At 43.1% G+C, this 17151-nt stretch overlaps 1 protein-coding gene across 1 annotated transcript in view; it reads left to right on the top strand.

Moving 5' to 3' along the window:
- Nucleotides 1-17151, top strand: part of sspo (SCO-spondin) — a 76690-nt gene that overhangs the window by 52263 nt on the left and 7276 nt on the right. The window contains exons 65-115 of the mRNA XM_077624180.1: nt 51-180; nt 570-695; nt 965-1056; nt 1151-1327; nt 1398-1568; nt 1679-1934; nt 1999-2045; nt 2216-2386; nt 2531-2665; nt 2747-2883; nt 2969-3063; nt 3140-3189; nt 3311-3481; nt 3647-3817; nt 3901-3980; nt 4055-4224; nt 4307-4353; nt 4734-4934; nt 5016-5186; nt 5264-5464; nt 5565-5655; nt 5761-5981; nt 6116-6268; nt 6376-6542; nt 6629-6774; nt 6883-7103; nt 7192-7224; nt 7312-7476; nt 7593-7811; nt 8033-8200; nt 8376-8510; nt 8637-8874; nt 9212-9364; nt 9445-9491; nt 9669-10016; nt 10133-10288; nt 10500-10624; nt 11432-11571; nt 11662-11708; nt 11800-12045; nt 12511-12672; nt 12765-12881; nt 13125-13263; nt 13357-13553; nt 13658-13828; nt 14442-14569; nt 14723-14877; nt 15049-15095; nt 15255-15419; nt 15916-16133; nt 16893-16988. Coding sequence (XP_077480306.1) covers nt 51-180; nt 570-695; nt 965-1056; nt 1151-1327; nt 1398-1568; nt 1679-1934; nt 1999-2045; nt 2216-2386; nt 2531-2665; nt 2747-2883; nt 2969-3063; nt 3140-3189; nt 3311-3481; nt 3647-3817; nt 3901-3980; nt 4055-4224; nt 4307-4353; nt 4734-4934; nt 5016-5186; nt 5264-5464; nt 5565-5655; nt 5761-5981; nt 6116-6268; nt 6376-6542; nt 6629-6774; nt 6883-7103; nt 7192-7224; nt 7312-7476; nt 7593-7811; nt 8033-8200; nt 8376-8510; nt 8637-8874; nt 9212-9364; nt 9445-9491; nt 9669-10016; nt 10133-10288; nt 10500-10624; nt 11432-11571; nt 11662-11708; nt 11800-12045; nt 12511-12672; nt 12765-12881; nt 13125-13263; nt 13357-13553; nt 13658-13828; nt 14442-14569; nt 14723-14877; nt 15049-15095; nt 15255-15419; nt 15916-16133; nt 16893-16988 — 7613 coding nt within the window. The remainder of the gene's footprint in view (nt 1-50; nt 181-569; nt 696-964; nt 1057-1150; nt 1328-1397; nt 1569-1678; nt 1935-1998; nt 2046-2215; nt 2387-2530; nt 2666-2746; nt 2884-2968; nt 3064-3139; nt 3190-3310; nt 3482-3646; nt 3818-3900; nt 3981-4054; nt 4225-4306; nt 4354-4733; nt 4935-5015; nt 5187-5263; nt 5465-5564; nt 5656-5760; nt 5982-6115; nt 6269-6375; nt 6543-6628; nt 6775-6882; nt 7104-7191; nt 7225-7311; nt 7477-7592; nt 7812-8032; nt 8201-8375; nt 8511-8636; nt 8875-9211; nt 9365-9444; nt 9492-9668; nt 10017-10132; nt 10289-10499; nt 10625-11431; nt 11572-11661; nt 11709-11799; nt 12046-12510; nt 12673-12764; nt 12882-13124; nt 13264-13356; nt 13554-13657; nt 13829-14441; nt 14570-14722; nt 14878-15048; nt 15096-15254; nt 15420-15915; nt 16134-16892; nt 16989-17151) is intronic.

Below are 17151 nucleotides of genomic sequence, written 5' to 3'. Positions count from 1 at the left end.
TCCTAACTGGAACACAGATCTAGGTATTTATTCAAGTTTTCCACCCCTAGGATGCCGCTGTCCCATTGGAACATACCTACAGGGAGGACAATGTGTGAAAGCAGGCCAATGTCTCTGTCACTGGAATGGCCAAAAGCTGCTGCCAGGAGAGTCCATCAGCAAGGACCATTGTACTACATGGTGATATTCTGCATTATTTGATCTATTCATGGTTGCAAATGAATTTATAGAAACAGCAATCACCTAACAGATAAAGCACATCAAGATGACATAAGAGATACTAGTACAATGAAATTTCCTGAATACGGGATGAATAAAGTTATCCAATCCAATCCAATCCAAAGCTAAGTGAAAGAATCACTGTTGTATTTTGCAATATCGTACTACAAAAGGAGAGGACTTTTCTATTAAACACTTCTTATAGCACTGCCAACCAATTATTACTACTTTCTGAATTTGAACTCTTAACCAGAGCTCATTAGATTGTGCAATTAAATGGATTTTACTCAACGTGAGGGCGCATGGTCGCCTTCAAAATATTCAAGATTTGCCATCTATTTTTTCAAAAGTGTGTGTCAGGATGGGCAAGTCACTTGTAACTCCTCAAGCTGTGCTACAAGCTGTCAGTGGTCAGCGTGGTCATTATGGTCACCATGTGATGTCACCTGTGGGCTCGGGATGCAACAACGCTACAGGTGATCAGCTGACTACTTTCTCTCAAATTGCATTTTTTATGTCTTTTTCCAAATACACAAAACAACATAATGTTCTGTCCGCTGAACTCTTTTTATTCTCCATTTTTTTAAACCTTTTTTTGGTTTCTTCTGACCATTGATGTATATATTCTCAATTTTTCAGCCAAGTTTTATCTTCTTGGATTGTATTGAAAGCAACACAAAACAAAACCATCATTATTTATGTATTTGTCATTGTCATTGTCAAATTACCAGACTTGTCTTGTTAGGTCTCCAGTAAACCAGACAGGATCCCTCAAAGGTCGACTCTGTCCAGGGGATTCTTCAGAGGTCCAACAGTGTTCCATCACCTGCCACACCGGTAAATATGAACATACACCCGAGTGACATTTCACTATAACATCTGAATTGCTCTTCTTTGAATGGAATAACACTCCTCTCTCTCTGTCATGTAGAACAACCAGATGGAGTTTGGAGTAAATGGACCAGCTGGTCAGAATGCAGTAAGACTTGTTTCCATCACGTAGATGATGTGGGATTCAGACGACGTTTCCGAATTTGCAACCACACCCAGTCTACGTGTGAGGGTGACGCCACGGAGCAAGAGCCGTGCAGCATTGTGCATTGTGCAGGTTTGCGTGGCGTCCACCCCTTTTTATCACTACAAGACGATTTATATTCATGGTGGTGGTGTAATCCTAGTGGATGGTGGCTGGTCTACGTGGTCTCCGTGGTCACCCTGCTCAGCGGAATGTAACTCTGGTGTCCAAACACGAGAAAGATTCTGCACTTCACCCTCACCACAACACGGGGGCAAAAGCTGTCCTGGCCCACATATTCAGACAGCAGACTGTAATGCACATCCCTGCTCAGGTAATATACTATCACTTTAAAAATTCCCTAATTCCTAATATTGTGCGTGGTGATGACTTTTGACATAGCACTACACCTAGTATACCTTACCTTAGCTCTTTTGCTTACAGGTTTATGTCCTGAAGGTATGATGTATATGACAGCAGCTGAATGTGAGGTGAACGGAGGTGCATGCCCACGGGTTTGTATGGACATGACGTCTACTGAGGTGCAATGTGCCACTGCTTGTTACGATGGATGCTACTGCGCCCTGGGCTTCTACTTACTCAACGGCAGCTGTGTGTCATTATCCCAGTGCCCATGTTACCATCAGGGAAAGCAATACCTAGCTGGGGCAACCTTTCTTATAGATGCTTGCAATAACTGGTATTCCACACACAAACTGCAGCTAAATGTAAAGTTGCTTTGACTGATTTTGTGTCTCTGACAGCACATGCACTAATGGAGAAATGTCATGTGGAACCACTTCATGTCCTGGTGAGTCGGTATTGATTGTACAATTGATGCCTGTCCAAGTGTAGAAGCATAACTCACCCATGAAAGAAAAAAAAGTGTTCGTGTTAGTTGGCAGAAATTGCTGTTCTAGTAGTGACACTGTCGTTCCACTAGAGAACGGATTTGTTTTAGTAGTGAGTGTTTTACCTCAGTGGACTGCGGTTGGAGCAGCTGGACTCAGTGGAGTACCTGTAGTCGAACTTGCGATGTTGGTGTGAGAAGGCGGTACCGCTCAGGAACCAATCCCCCACCAGAGTTTGGAGGGCGACCTTGCGAAGGCGCCAGAGTTGGGATTGACACTTGCAGTGTTGAGCCATGTTTTGGTGAGGAGATACTTGCTCAAACTCCATGTATATTTTAAGTATGACATACTCCTCATCACCATGTATTTTTAGTTGAAACAAATAATTGATACCTGTAGCCACCAATACCATTGAATTAGTTAATCCAGTTGTGATGTGTAATAGGTGTAAGGGAACCGTGGAGTGAGTGGTCCGAGTGCTCAGTGACGTGTGGAGGAGGTTACAGAACCAGAACGAGTGGGCCTATTCGAGTCCACGGCACAGCACAACAGTTCAGCGCCTGCAATCTGCAACCATGTGGTACAATACACACAGCTAAAGAAATGGAATTAGAGGCTATCCAAATTATTAGTCAGATATTTATTCCTTATACCATTTTAGGTGACGGAAGAACATGCCCACCCGGGCAAAATTGGAAGCAGTGTGTGAGAGGAGCAGTATCATGTTCAGACCTTACAATGGGCCTCAGTCGGAATTGCACGCCAGGTTGCCAGTGTCCAACTGGAACTTTCCATCAGGTAAGTGGCACAGCACTTTGTAAATATATCCAAAAAACACATTTTCATTACCACTGAGTACCTTTTTTTGATTGTTGGTATCCAGGATGGCGAATGTATCCATGAGTCAGATTGTCACTGTCATGTTGATGGAAAGCAGTACAAACCAGGAGAAATTGTTTCTTTTGACTGCAAAAATTGGCAAGTAATGTTTTAATATTGACTTTTACCTGATCTGAACTGATTTCTGAGGTTAACCTTTCTACTCATATTTCAGTACCTGTGAAGCTGGAAGACTTGTAAACTGTTCTGAGGCCAGGTGCAATGGTAAAAATGAAACAATTGATCTAAAAACATGTTACATTACTGCTAGTATTACAAATTTCGGATTATTATTGCTTGAATCAAGCTTATGGTTCCCTTTTTTGCATGCATGTTCACTCTACAGTTGATGGCCAGTGGTCCTTATGGACCCCTTGGGGTCAGTGCTCAGTGTCGTGTGGAGCAGGTCTCCAGTCTCGGTATCGATTCTGCTCTAGCCCTCAGCGCTCTGGCAATGGACTGCCATGTCTAGGGCCTAATCGTGAGGACCAAGTCTGTGTCAGCACCCCATGTGCTCGTGAGTTATTGCTGCCTATATATCTCCCAACATTAGTTACTTGTACGCATTCTGTATTTCTTTTATTGTGGCACTTGAGACATGATGAGATTAATCAACTTGCCCCACACTCAAGGTATTTTAGTGTCATTTCATTTGCATGCAATGCTGTCGCTTCCCTTCAAGGTGATGGAGGTTGGGGTCCCTGGAGTAATTTTACGCAGTGTACTAAGTCATGTGGCGGTGGTGTACAGAGCCGAAGAAGAGACTGTGATAGTCCAGCCCCAGAGGGCGAGGGCAATTACTGTGAGGGTCTTGGAACTGAGGTCAAAGCCTGTAATACTGCTCACTGCCCAGGTAGCCTTGTGCGTTTTACAAACATCCATTTTAGTGACATTCATCAAATAACACAAGAACAAAAAAACATGGTGTAATTTCAGTGGCACCGTGTTCCAAAGTCCCAGGAACAGCATTTAGTAGTTGTGGACCTTCCTGCCCACGCTCCTGTGATGACATAGCAGTATGTAACATTTTTTTTAAATCACATAAATATATCATGGGAATTATAACGAGGTTGTTTTTCCTCTTTCACAGCATTGTGAGTGGCTGTGCGAGCCAGGCTGCTACTGTACAGAGGGAAAAGTTTTATCAGCTAATGGAACAGTCTGTTTAGAGCATGAAGAATGCCCGTGCCTTGATCTAAGCACTGGTCGTCGACTGGACCCTGGAGACATCGCCGTTGCTCCTGATGGCTGTAACAATTGGTAGGAAGGATTCACAGACAAATTGGGAAAAATTAGGAAGTAAAATAACATTATCAATGCTGTGATTTCACAATTATTTCAGCACTTGCATGGGAGGAAAGCTTAACTGCTCGCAAAACCTTTGCCCAGGTGAGTAAACAGCTTCAGCAAGTCTGTATTCAATGAACAAGAAATGTTTATGTTTAGGTTATCTAACTTTGGATTTATTGGCTGCCATTGATGGTGATAGATCGTCAATTGCAGTTAAGAATGAATGAGTCTTTTCACTAAAACTTGAAATAAAGTTATTGATAGGTTTTGCCGAATCTTCAAATTCAGTAGATGTAAAACAAACAAACAAAAATCATCCTCATAATCTTAATAACTTTCACATGGTTGTTCTAAACATTAAATAATATAGCTAGCAAAAATTCCAGAAAATTGTAGTAAAGATGTAATAAACTGAATTTTGTACCCATTGTAGTGTCGACTTAGCTGCTCCAGATTTGTCACAACTTCTTTGTTTCCAGTATCAGGTGGCTGGTGTGAGTGGTCTCAATGGACTCCATGCTCCAGGACCTGTGGGGCGGAGTCTGTATCCCGTTACAGGAGTTGTGGTTGCCCTGAAACCAAAGCTGGAGGGGAGCCATGTTCCGGAAAACAGGAAATACACAATGGAATTGGCACTCAAATCCAGAGTCAACCTTGTCCCGTCATTACCTTCTGTCCAGGCAGGATGTGAAACATTTTCTTTGTTCCCGCAGAACAACATGTGTGTGTTTCTCTCTTATTCTCAATGCAATTTCGCATAGTGCACGGTTCTTGGAGTTCTTGGTCGGCATGGTCTGCATGTGACGGGTGTGCTGGGTCGTCCAATCGCACTAGAGACTGCACTCGACCCCCTGCTATATACGGTGGTCTGCCCTGCCAAGGAGAGAGGATGCAAAGCCGCGGTTGCCATGACAACACCACCGTGTGCTCAGGTCGTTTTCAGCATCCTTTTCCATTCAAACCATGCCAGAAAACACATGTTTATTCAATATTGTATATTTGTCGGTAGACTGCGATGGAGGCCAGCAAGAATGGCCTTGTGGCAAACCCTGCCCTCGTGCCTGTTCTGATCTCCATGGCGACACCGAGTGCCTAGACTCCCCAGGTTGCATCAAGACCTGCGGTTGCCCGGGTGACATGGTCCTGCTGGATGGCTTGTGTGTACCCAGAGAGGAGTGTCGCTGCAAATACGAAAACAGCTCTGCTGCCGGTTAGTGAACTCTTATTTTCTTCAATTCAGAAAAATATGATGTATTCTAGTGTTATTTCTTAGCTTTTGTTCTGTTTATTATGTGTCTCTACTGGTTTAGATTCCAGAAATGCATCATGGGTATGGCCTGGCGAGACTGAGTGGCAGTTCGCAAGTCATGGAGAAGAAATTATAACTGACTGCAAAAATTGGTGGGGATCAATTGAAATGAATTGAGTTAAATGTGAATCATTCTTTGTCACTCAAGCCATACGAAGTACTGATAGTTGTTGGTGATGTCTTTTTTTTCTCCTCAGTTCCTGCCAAGCTGGTGTTTTTCACTGTCATCCTCTCCCCGGTTGCTATGTCGATGGTGGCTGGGGCCAGTGGGGAGCTTGGTCTGCATGCTCAGCTTTCTGTGGAGGAGGAGTTCACTTCAGGAGACGTCAGTGTAATAATCCTTCACCTCAGAGTGGAGGAAGAGGTTGCCTGGGAATTGCTGATCAGCAGAAAGACTGCAACACACATGGCTGCACAGGTATTCATGTTTATAGGAATAATCCAGACAGACATTAAAAACACATTTTGAGTCACATGACACTATTAGTTTGGAATAGGTCGCTGTTTCTTCCAAAAAATATCGGTGAGAAAACAAAACATTCTTGGTTTTAGATTCTGTGGGCCCTTGGCTGCCCTGGTCTCAGTGGTCAGTGTGCTCAGTCAGTTGCGGTGGCGGGCAGCAGACCCGATTTCGGATGTGCAACTCATCGTCGTGCAGCGGCATCAGTCGCCAGGGCAAGACTTGTAACACAGAGGTCTGCCTTGGTGAGTCACGGGACACTGCACAACTGTTAGCAGTATATTTGCAAAGCTTCACCGATCTGTACCCTGAATTGATATATATTGTATGTGTACTTGTTTTTGTTGCACAGAGGTGGGCTGCCCTCCAGGCAGGCTGTATAGGGAGTGTGAGCGAGGAGAAGGTTGCCCTTTCAGTTGTAACCAGATAAGCGGCAGAGAGGGTTGCTACACCGATGGCTGCGAGGAAGGCTGCCACTGCCCTTTACACACTTTCCAACACAACGGCGTCTGCCTGCACGTGGGTTCCTCCTGCATCCACCTGTACGCACTGTGTTTGAAAATGGCTTGGCTAAACAATTTTTTTATTATATTCTGGCATCTCAGGAGTGTCCCTGTTTAGTCGATAAAGATTTTCTAGCTTCACTACGAAGTGTCTCTAACACACCAGTCTCATCTCTGCTCCTCCATAACATCTCTGAGGGAGTGGAGCTCCAGCCTGGAGACACAGTGGTCCATGACTGCAGCTCATGGTGGGTGGCTAATTTTCGACATGATGTTAAAGATCCTCGATGCTACACTTGGTAATATGGTTCACCTCTGAAGGCTGCCAAAACATATTTACCCATTTGTTCTTGTAGTGTCTGTGAACACGGAAACTGGAACTGTTCTTTAGAACACTGTCCAATTGATGGTGGGTTTTCACAATGGGCCTCTTGGAGCCCTTGCTCACTGTCCTGTGGTGGTCTTGGGCTGAAGACCCGTAATCGAGGATGTACACAACCTGCTCCAGCTCATGGAGGGAGAAGTTGCCAGGGCCCACTCTTTGAAACCACTTATTGTAAAAGCCCTGATTGCTCGGGTAAGAGGACAAAGTACATTTCATCTGAGTTCACTGTTCAACATTTTACATGTCATGTGTTGATGGCTCAAATTGATGTTGTTGATAGCTGTTGGCCCCACAGAAGAACCCACCCTGCCAGGTAAATGAGCTTATATTTTGCTCATTTCACATGTTAACTGTTAAGTGTATGTTCTGTACTCACGCATGCCTTTTCTTCATTCCATAGATGAGGATGTTGGTTTCTCTAGATGGTCAACATGGAGTCCATGCACTAAAACCTGCAGTGATGCTCGTTCTCCGGCAATGAAGTCCCGTCATCGTCAATGCATTAGACCACCCTGCATTGGAGACTCACACCAAGACAAAGCCTGCAACCTCCCTCAATGTCCTGGTATAAATCCTCTCATACTTGGCTTGTTTTGCATGTGATTAACTAGGCTGCTTGCTTTGCTAGTAAAACAATGACATTTGGCGAGCATTGAGACGAGACTATGCTCACTATCAAAGGCTCAGATGGTGAAGAGTTCTGCATCGGGGACGATTGTGAGCAGAGAAACTGTACCTGGACAGTTTGGGGCGCGTGGGGTTCTTGTTCACGTTCCTGTGGAGTTGGGCAGCAACAGAGGATACGGACCTTCCTCAGCCCTGGTCCCAATGGCTCCTGGTGTGAGGACATCCTAGGAGGAAACCTGGAGTCTCGCTTCTGTAACATCAAGCCCTGCAGAGGTGAGAGAGTCCAGTCAGAAAGTTTGAATATGTGTATCCTGTGGGAAAGTTCAAAATATAATATATGAGTATCACTTACATTCACATCATTTGTCGGTAAGGGACAGATTGAGTTGTCATTTGAATATTTACTATGATATATGTATATTTTTAGAGGTCTTTTAAGGTAAAGAATTTTAAAAAATCCTGTTACAGTGGCTCTGTTCTGTTAACATCTGCAGTGGATGCCGGCTGGTCTCCATGGAGTCCTTGGTCCCTCTGTGATAAGCTCTGTGGCGGCGGCCGCTCCATACGCAACCGTTTGTGCACTAGCCCTCCACCCAAGAACGGAGGCAAGAAGTGCGAGGGGGAGAAGAACCAAGTCAAAGCATGCAACACCAAGCCCTGCGGTCAGAATGAATAAATGAACACATAAATGTGGCTAGTCATTATCTGGAGGTTTATTATGTTTGGAGATAGTGTGCATTGTTTTTCTCAGAATTGTTTTCAGGCTGATGTCTTCAATGGAAAAAGTCCCCAGAGCATCTTGGCAAAATATGTGACCTTCTGTTTTTGTCTTGTTAGATGAGCAACGATGCCCGCCGGGGCAAGATATCGTGTCTTGTGCTAATGAGTGTCCACAGCGCTGCGCTGACCTCCAACAAGGCATGGAGTGCCAAACCAACACTGAATGTCAACCCGGATGTCGCTGTCCTAAGGGCAAGTTGCTACTAGTGCAATCTCAAATGTTAATCGTTGAATTCCAAATTGCACAAAGTCAGAGTTATTCAACTTTGAACAAAATCAGTGCATTTTAAATTCAATAAATCTTGTGTTTGCATTCAGGTCAGTTGCAGCAGGACGGAGCTTGTGTGCATCTGTGGCAGTGTGATTGCATGGACTCGCAGGGACAGATTTGGGCTGCTGGGAGCGGGCATCAGGTAGACTGCAACAACTGTAGCTGTACCAATGGACAGTTGGTGTGCACCAATCACAGCTGCCAGGCTGCGTGCACTTGGAGCTCCTGGTCCAGTTGGGCGTCATGCAGCGTGACCTGTGGGCGGGGCCAGAGAACCAGATACAGGTACTGTACAGTAGGCGGAATTAGCTATTAAGGCAGGTAGTATTCATATGTTTTCCATAACTTGTGAATTTGAAGTTCAACCCACACGTTTTGTATTTGTTATTATGTCATAGTACTATTTTTTTTTCTATGATTTACCTTGACTCATTGAACTAACTCATTGTCAATGAGTTCACATTCAAAATATTCTGTCGATAAACCTCAATAGACTCTATCTATTCTAAGCTAACTGCGTTCTGAATAGGCATTGCCAATTATTTGGAGCTACTTATTTATTTATTTTGTTTGCTAGTATTTTTAAGTGTCCATTAATCTTTATTTACCTCTTACGTTTCAGATCTTTAATCTCAGAAAACGAGGAAACTGATTGTCAATTTGAGGAAGTCAATCACAAACCTTGTGAGCCCGGCACTTGTCCCCCTCTTTGTCTCCATGACGAGCGGGAGCTACAAGTGGGAGACACCTGGCTTATGGGAGAGTGTAACCAATGGTAAGATACATGTTCGCAATTACAGGGGGAGGACAAAATAAATGTATTCAAATGTTAAACATTAGCAATTTATCTTCCAGCACTTGCACTCCAGAGGGAGATTACTGCCAAGACATTGATTGCAGAGGTGGGTCACATTTGCATTAATACTATTTAAATACAAGTAGTTCTGTCATTTGGGCAAACATATTAATCATAAGTTTGAGCCAATTCAAAAAAACACATTTTCCAGTGAGAATATTCGTGGAAGTAAGCCGAATGAAGGATCCCATCAATTCGATGTCTTGTTTATGTTTAATTTCAGTGGATGGTGGCTGGACTCCGTGGTCAGTATGGTCTGACTGTTCAGTGACCTGTGGCCATGGAATACAAGTTCAAACCCGCGCTTGCATTAACCCACCCGCTCGTAACAATGGCACACACTGCGATGGGCCAGAAAGACAGAACCAAGAATGCCACACCACTCCATGTCTGGATGACCTTTGCCCATGGTCGCCATGGTCGCCGTGTTCCCGGACTTGTGGGGCAGGGACTGTTTTGAGGCGTAGGGCGTGCATCTGCGGGAAAAGGGGAACTGCAGCATGTCCTGCTGAGATTGAAGATGAGATGAACCAAGAGGAGAATCAGCTGTGTTTCAAGCAGCCATGTCCAGGTATCTATTAATCAAAAAGGGGAGAGAACTCCCCCTGCGTTGGATTGTATTGGTTGGGACAGCAGTTTAATTTGTAGTTTTATAGTGAAACATCACTTTTGTGATTTCATTTTCAGAATGTCCGATGTCAGGGTGGAGCGTTTGGTCTCAGTGCTCATGTGAATCTCAAATGCAGCAACGTTACCGTGTAGCTGTCACCTCAGCCACCAGAGGACAGCAATGCACTCCTGTTGAAACACAAAGCAAACCATGCAGCATCAGCCACTGTGATGGTGAGTGCTTAATGTACTCAACACAGTGTGAATCTATACTTCATTGAAGTGTTATTATATTCTGGATGGAAATTTTCTGAGAATTAGTATCCATGCCTGCATTTTCACATCAAGTATATATTGAATCATTGTTTAAAAAAATGTCGCTAATTTGTTTCTGTATGTATATACTACACGTGATTTTATCAAACGCCTTTCATCGCTTTCTCAGAATGTGAAGAACCATTCATCTATTCCCCCTGTGGTGCACCATGTGAGAAGCACTGTGAGCTCCATGGACGTACGGATTTGTGTCTGGGTGTCAGAGAGTGTACACCTGGCTGCTACTGTCCACCGGTAAGTTCCATACTGTGGATTAAAATTTACAGTAATTGTGATATAGTATAATCATGGGGCCTTGTATAATTTTTTTGAATTACACTGGAAAATTGGAACAATTTTCTGGGGGTGTCAATTACTTGCAAATTTGCTTTATTTGCCTCATATAGCACTAGAATACTTCTGTTATTTAGTATGTTGCATTTAAGCAATGTAAGCTGTGACACCTACCCACTAGTAAGAGAAAACAATTTTGAAATGCCACTGTTTAAGAATCTCATAAGTTGCAGCATAAATGTCTCTGTCACTCATAAAGACTATGTTCTGGCACCAAACCAACATAAAACAAACAGTAATTTGACAAGTGCATTATGCCACGCGCTATACTGTTGGTAATATTTCACTTTGATACCTGGTGCGATGACAATTTCATAATGTTATTTAGCTCAGTTTGTGAGCTTTCAGCTTTGATTTATTGCAAATGCTTTGTGGTGGGCTGACAATTTGCACACACAGCTGTAAGGAGAGCAGGTAATGAAATATGGACGAGAAAGCTGCTCCCTGCAGTGAGAATTTCTGACAGCAATAGTTACGTTGAGAACTTTAACAGTTATGGCTTACCTTTTATTTAAGCCATAAATCATTGAATATAAGCTATAAAATACAGAAAAACAATTACCAAACAGTTTAGTTCAGCGGTTTTCAAGTCGTCATGAGCATTTTATAAGTACACTGAATTGTGTTGCAAAAAGGAGGATCAACACAAATAGGAAACTAACACAGCCCCTGATTTAATTTCATAAATGCTCTTTGTTCTGCTTGCAGGGGTTGCTTCAGCAGAATGGAAGCTGTGTACCATCTGAAAAGTGTGGCTGCATTTACCTCCGTGATGAACCCGAAGGACATTCACCTACTCCGGTCACTGTCCCTCAGGGGTCTACTGTCACCATTGGTTGCAGTAGCTGGTTAGCACTTGGCAATTAAGATCCTATTGGTTTTAAATTGTGTTTAATATTTGAGAAAGAAGATTGTAGAATCTTTTTTTTTGTCTTCAGCCTTTGCCATGATGGGACTTTGGAGTGTGACATGAGAGAGTGTGAAGGTATTTTGAATGAGTAAAATAATATGTTATATTATATATATTTATTCCCGCATCGTATTACATTTCACCTTTTTTCTTTTTTTCTTTTTAGTGATTCTAAGTGAATGGTCTGAGTGGACCCCATGTTCATCCTGCATGCCATATTCATCCCTGAACCCAAGCAGTACCCTTCTGCAAGACGCCGTCAATGGAAGTAGAATGATTTCAGTCCAGAGACGTTTCCGGGCCTGTTTAGATTTTGACTCTGGGTTTCCAGTGTCTGAAGAGCAGGGGCGAAATCAATGTCCACATCCACAATTTGAGGAAAGGCTGTGTCCCGATGATAGCATCTGTAAAGGTACATTAAGCATTATTTGGTTGATGAACCCAAATAGTCTCCCAAGAATAGACTTGGCTTTGGCTTGAATTCATGGAATGCTATGCATGACATCTTTTTTCTTGTGTTTTATAATGAAATTAGAAATATGCTAATTTAGAGAGACATGAAAACGAACATAAGCTCATTGTTTAAAATTGAAAGTCATGGTTAGCATGAATTAATGTTTGGATTTGCAGTCATCCATCTAAAGCCTATGTGAAAGTAAAGTAAACATTTGACAAGAATGGATAAAATGAGAGCTTTGAAAAGTGATGAATGTGAATGCCAATCAAATACTACTTCAATTCAGCACTTCAGCTCTTATAGCTCCATAATTTTTCTCAAGGTTGACCGTTGTTCTTCATAAATAGCAATCATTCTTGTACTTCTGTTATTATAATCTCATCAGAATTTGAACATGTACGATCAATCTGACTGTTTCAGATTTATGTCATTGGAGTGCGTGGACTGCATGGACAGTTTGTGCAGAGCCGTGCAGTGGTGGAGTCAGGCAGCGTCACAGGCATCCTCTGGCCTCTCCCCCAGGACCCCTCTGCCAGAGTCTGCAGACACAAAGCCAAAGTTGCAACACAGGACTTTGCCCAGGTACACCACCATATTGCATCTTTTAAAGAAGCAAAAGGCATAAATGTGCTGTGCATCCATAAATTGAAGTGCTTGTACTATATTTATCCAAGGTGAACGCTGTGAAGATAGAGGGCGAATCTACCAAGAAGCCTGCGCCAATCAATGTCCTCGAAGCTGCGCTGACTTATGGGAGCATGTTCAATGTCTCCAAGGACGCTGTCATCCAGGTGTTTTATGAGCTTTTTTAAGTCAAGGTCTAAATTGGATTTTTTTTTTACGATTAGAAGTTCAACATGAACTTTTATTGAAATTGCGGTGCTGGTAGTAATGGATAAAAATGCATGTTTTCAATGAAAGCAGTTCTAAATCGACGTTTCGTTCCATTTTTTTGTTACATTTACGCTTACATTGTCATTTCTTGTTTTAAAGCTTTGCTCTTATGCTAGAGTGTACATTTTCTACTCTGCTAGGATGCCGTTGTCCCGAGGGTCAGCTTTTGCAGGATGGCCATTGTGTGCCCTTGGCAGAATGTCGCTGTGGAGTCCCATCAGGCAATGGTACACTGGAATCCATGCCAAATGAAGAAGTTGTTCTGGACTGCAACACTTGGTAAGTAGAACACAATTAAATGCTCTGTTATGCACATTGGGATGCAAACATTTTTGCTCATAATACAATTTCACAATCCCTTTTTATTTGCAGCGTGTGTGAGAATGGCACTCTGGTGTGCACCAGTCTTCCCTGTCCTGTGTATGAACCATGGAACTCATGGACATCCTGTTCATCTTCATGTGGGCGAGGCCAGAAGACACGAACACGCCAATGTCAAGATATCGAGGGTGGCCCTTCCTGTTCTGACATGGTGCAGACAGAAAGCTGTTCCTTGCGACCATGTCCAGGTAATGAATGGAAATACTACGTCCTTGTTTCTAAAATTATTAAGTGAATTTGAGACTTTTTTGGGTTGGATATCTGATTTTTTTGTATGAATATTCCTATCCAGGGGGATGTTTGTTGAGCGAATGGTCAAGCTGGAGCGAGTGCAGTGCCACATGTGGTGGTGGGTTGTCGATGCGTAACAAGACAGTCCTTCAGGGATCAGAACCGGGTGGGACTCCCTGTGCTGGACCACTTGAACAACACACTGTCTGTAACAGCAACAGCTGCAAAACTGGTAAAAAAGAATGATAATTTCCCAACATTATCGTGGGTTTAACTACAAAAATGTACTTAAAAAGTTCTATTTTGGGGTCACTTTCAGATTTGTTAACTCAAACTCAGATAGTGATTTACTGGCCCAAATCATGACATTTACTAAAAATCAGCATTTTGACATTTGGCATTAGTTTGGTTGTAAAATATCAGCAGCTACTATATATTTTACTCACTCTATTCTGAAGTAAATTGTGTCGTACAATGGTTCCCTGCATATTTGCTATTTCCTCTTATAGCTTTTGTAGCTTGAGGAAAAATAACACGTTTATACTTCTTTTGTGCCCTTGCCAAAGTCATATGTCATTTAAAGTACCTACTGCTTCGGTAGCATCTTAAGTTGTTATGGTGCCCAGAAACTATCTTGAAGTAACAGATAAGTTTAATTTAACTGAACTACATTCTTGCCTTATACAAAAGTTGCACTTTGTTTCCCTTCTGTGGCATCTGTAGGCAATTATAAAGCTTGCCAATAATCATAAATACATTGAAAAAAAATAGTATTAATGTTATTCTAAGAGCAGAAGGCCTATCCATTGATGAGTAACTAAAATGGTCTTTTGTGTTCATTCTAGAGTGTCCAGAGGGCCAGGTATTCACTAAATGTTCAGGTTCCTGTCCATATACCTGTGAAGACCTCTGGCCACACACTCAGTGTATAGAAGGACCTTGCAACCCTGGATGTTCCTGCCAAACCGGACAGGTCTGAATGCATGACGTTTAATAGAGTATGTTAAATATATAGAGCTGCAATTCACAACATTGTTTTTTACTGTCTCATGGCTATTCTTGTGTTTTGGGATACAATTGTACTGTGCACAAAATGCAGTATTTATTGTTGTCATGTCTTAACCAGGTCTTACAAGGAGGAATGTGTGTGTCCCACGCTGACTGCCCTTGTTCACTGCTCTCTCTGCCCATTGCCTACCAAACCTTGAATATTAGCATTGAGGAGATGGCAGATGTCATGTTGTCACCTGGAACATCCTTCCAGCACCTCTGCAACAAATGGTACACATATCCTAATAATATATTGTCATTTTTACTGATTGCTTGTCATTGAGGTTTGCTAAAACTCAACTTTTTAGTGCACAGACTACTTGGAAACAAGAGATCTAATTATCCTACCTAAGTCACCCTTTATCAAATGTAGGAAGACTAACTTTTTCGAATTATCCCCAGTGTGTGTCGAGGAGGAGTGTTTAACTGCACCTCCAAGCTCTGCGAAGGTGAGTGATGTTCTGCCTACATTTTAAAAGCCGAAAGCAGGAAAGAATCTTGGTGGAACTTCACTCTTAGTGCTCGCCGCTGGCAGTAAAAAAATAAATCTTGTGTCAAGTGTCAAGAATTATTTGGTCGATAACAGATCCTCCTTTTACACTTTCTAGCGGGTTGTGAGTGGTCCATCTGGTCCCAGTGGAGTTCATGCTCTGCCAGTTGTGGTTCGGGGCAACTAATCTCCACCAGAACTGTGTTGAAGCCAAGCCAGTATGGGGGGGTCCCATGCGAGGGTCCTGACTACCGCACGGCAGCATGCAATGGCCCTGATTGTGGTGAGTAAGTGGAGGGACTATCAAGTTCCTTTTGACATTGGCATTTTGAGTGTATAGGAGCCAAAAAAAGAAAATACTCTCAAACTTCTTCTTTTTTGCTTGGCCAAGATAAGCGCATGTTTACGACAACAGCAATTAGCCAGAGAATAAATCTTTATTCATTCTTTTATGGCTTAAATTATGGAGACGTAAGGTTGAAAAGGGAGCTCGCACTTAGAAAATAGAAAAAGTTGTAAGGAGGTTTGGTAGTTGAAGAGTCATGCCCAGATAGTGATACAGATTGTATAAAAGGCACTTAGACTCATCACCAAACACTTCAACTAATCCTCAGCGCACATCCCCATATTAGAAATCCTCGCCTCTCTCCACTAACCGATCAATTCCTATTTCCCCTTCCGTCTATCCATCCAATCGCCATCTGGCTCTATCTTCCCTTTCTAATTTCCTTTTCCCCCGACACCCTGTTCATCACTTACGGACTCTTTCCTCCCTGCAGCTTGTCCTGACGGGGAACAATGGAAGAGGAGGAGGAGTTTGTCGGAAGACGCGCCTCTCTGCGAGAGGAGCTGCCAGGACATTTACTTTCCGACGCCCATTAACTGCAGCCACTCGTCAGAGGGCTGCGTGTGTCAGGAGGGGCTTTACCGAAACACCGACGGCGTGTGTATCATCCCTGCTCTCTGCCCCTGCCATGACCAGGGTGGCGTGCGGGAGGTATACACCCACACAAACACAACATTCTAATATATCATTGAACCTCTTCACACTGTGGCGTTCACACCCTCGCCCCTATTCACTTCCATTGTGTTATTTACTCATAAAAGGTCTATTAGAAGATGAGTGACATGCCCTGGGGGCCGTATTACACTACAATGCCTCTCCTGCCCATAGCACTATCAATTATGCATGCTGTGCTGTAGAAAGCCAGCCCTCTGACCGCAACTGGGCAAGCCTGCCAAGAATAATTTATGAAGAAAGGGATATTATAAGACTATGAAAATGAATCATACTCAGACAAGAGGTCAGATCCCCCTCTTTTTGATCACTCTCGATAAGTCTTTTTTATTCTTTTTTTTCCCTCTTCTCGTTCCCTCTTTCTTGTCTTGTCAGCGGGGGCTGACAAATGTCCCTCGAAAGAGCCTGAACGGCTTTTTTAATCAACCGCCACGTGGCCACTATGCCAGATAGCTCCGAAATGACCTTTTGGAGTTTGCTTTTCATCTTAACCTAAGACCTCTCAGTGATCGTTTTTGCCAATTTACATATATGAGATGACCCTAACAGCCAACAGTGTGTGCTGTTATAATTACAACATGGCAACGTGGATCTCAAAGCTTTCATGCAGCACTGTCATTCATTGATCCTGGGCTATTTGAGCCAGACGCACTTCATAAAAAATTCATTGACCGGGGCGGAAGTTTGAGTAATATTGTAAATGGCACATATTTGTTTCTCTGTGTGTTTGCGAGCCAGGCGGGATCAGAGTGGGAGGAGGATTGCCTGACATGCCGTTGTGTGAACGCGAAGAAGCTGTGCCAACCGAGGTGCCCTGAACTCCACTGTGATGAGGTGAAATGCTCTCCCTGGCATTTAATCAATTTATAACATGATCATCTGCCCTGATTCGTAATTATTCTCAAATTACATTAGAATCAGTTGGACTCAGCGGTAGTTGTAAGCTCACCCATAGCGGAATTAATGTGCTACCCCGAGGGACACTGCAATAAAAAAG

This window comes from Stigmatopora argus, chromosome 17 (genome assembly GCF_051989625.1).
Source record: "Stigmatopora argus isolate UIUO_Sarg chromosome 17, RoL_Sarg_1.0, whole genome shotgun sequence".
In the NCBI taxonomy this organism is placed as follows: Eukaryota; Metazoa; Chordata; class Actinopteri; order Syngnathiformes; family Syngnathidae; genus Stigmatopora; species Stigmatopora argus.
This window is presented reverse-complemented; position numbering and strand designations above follow the sequence as displayed.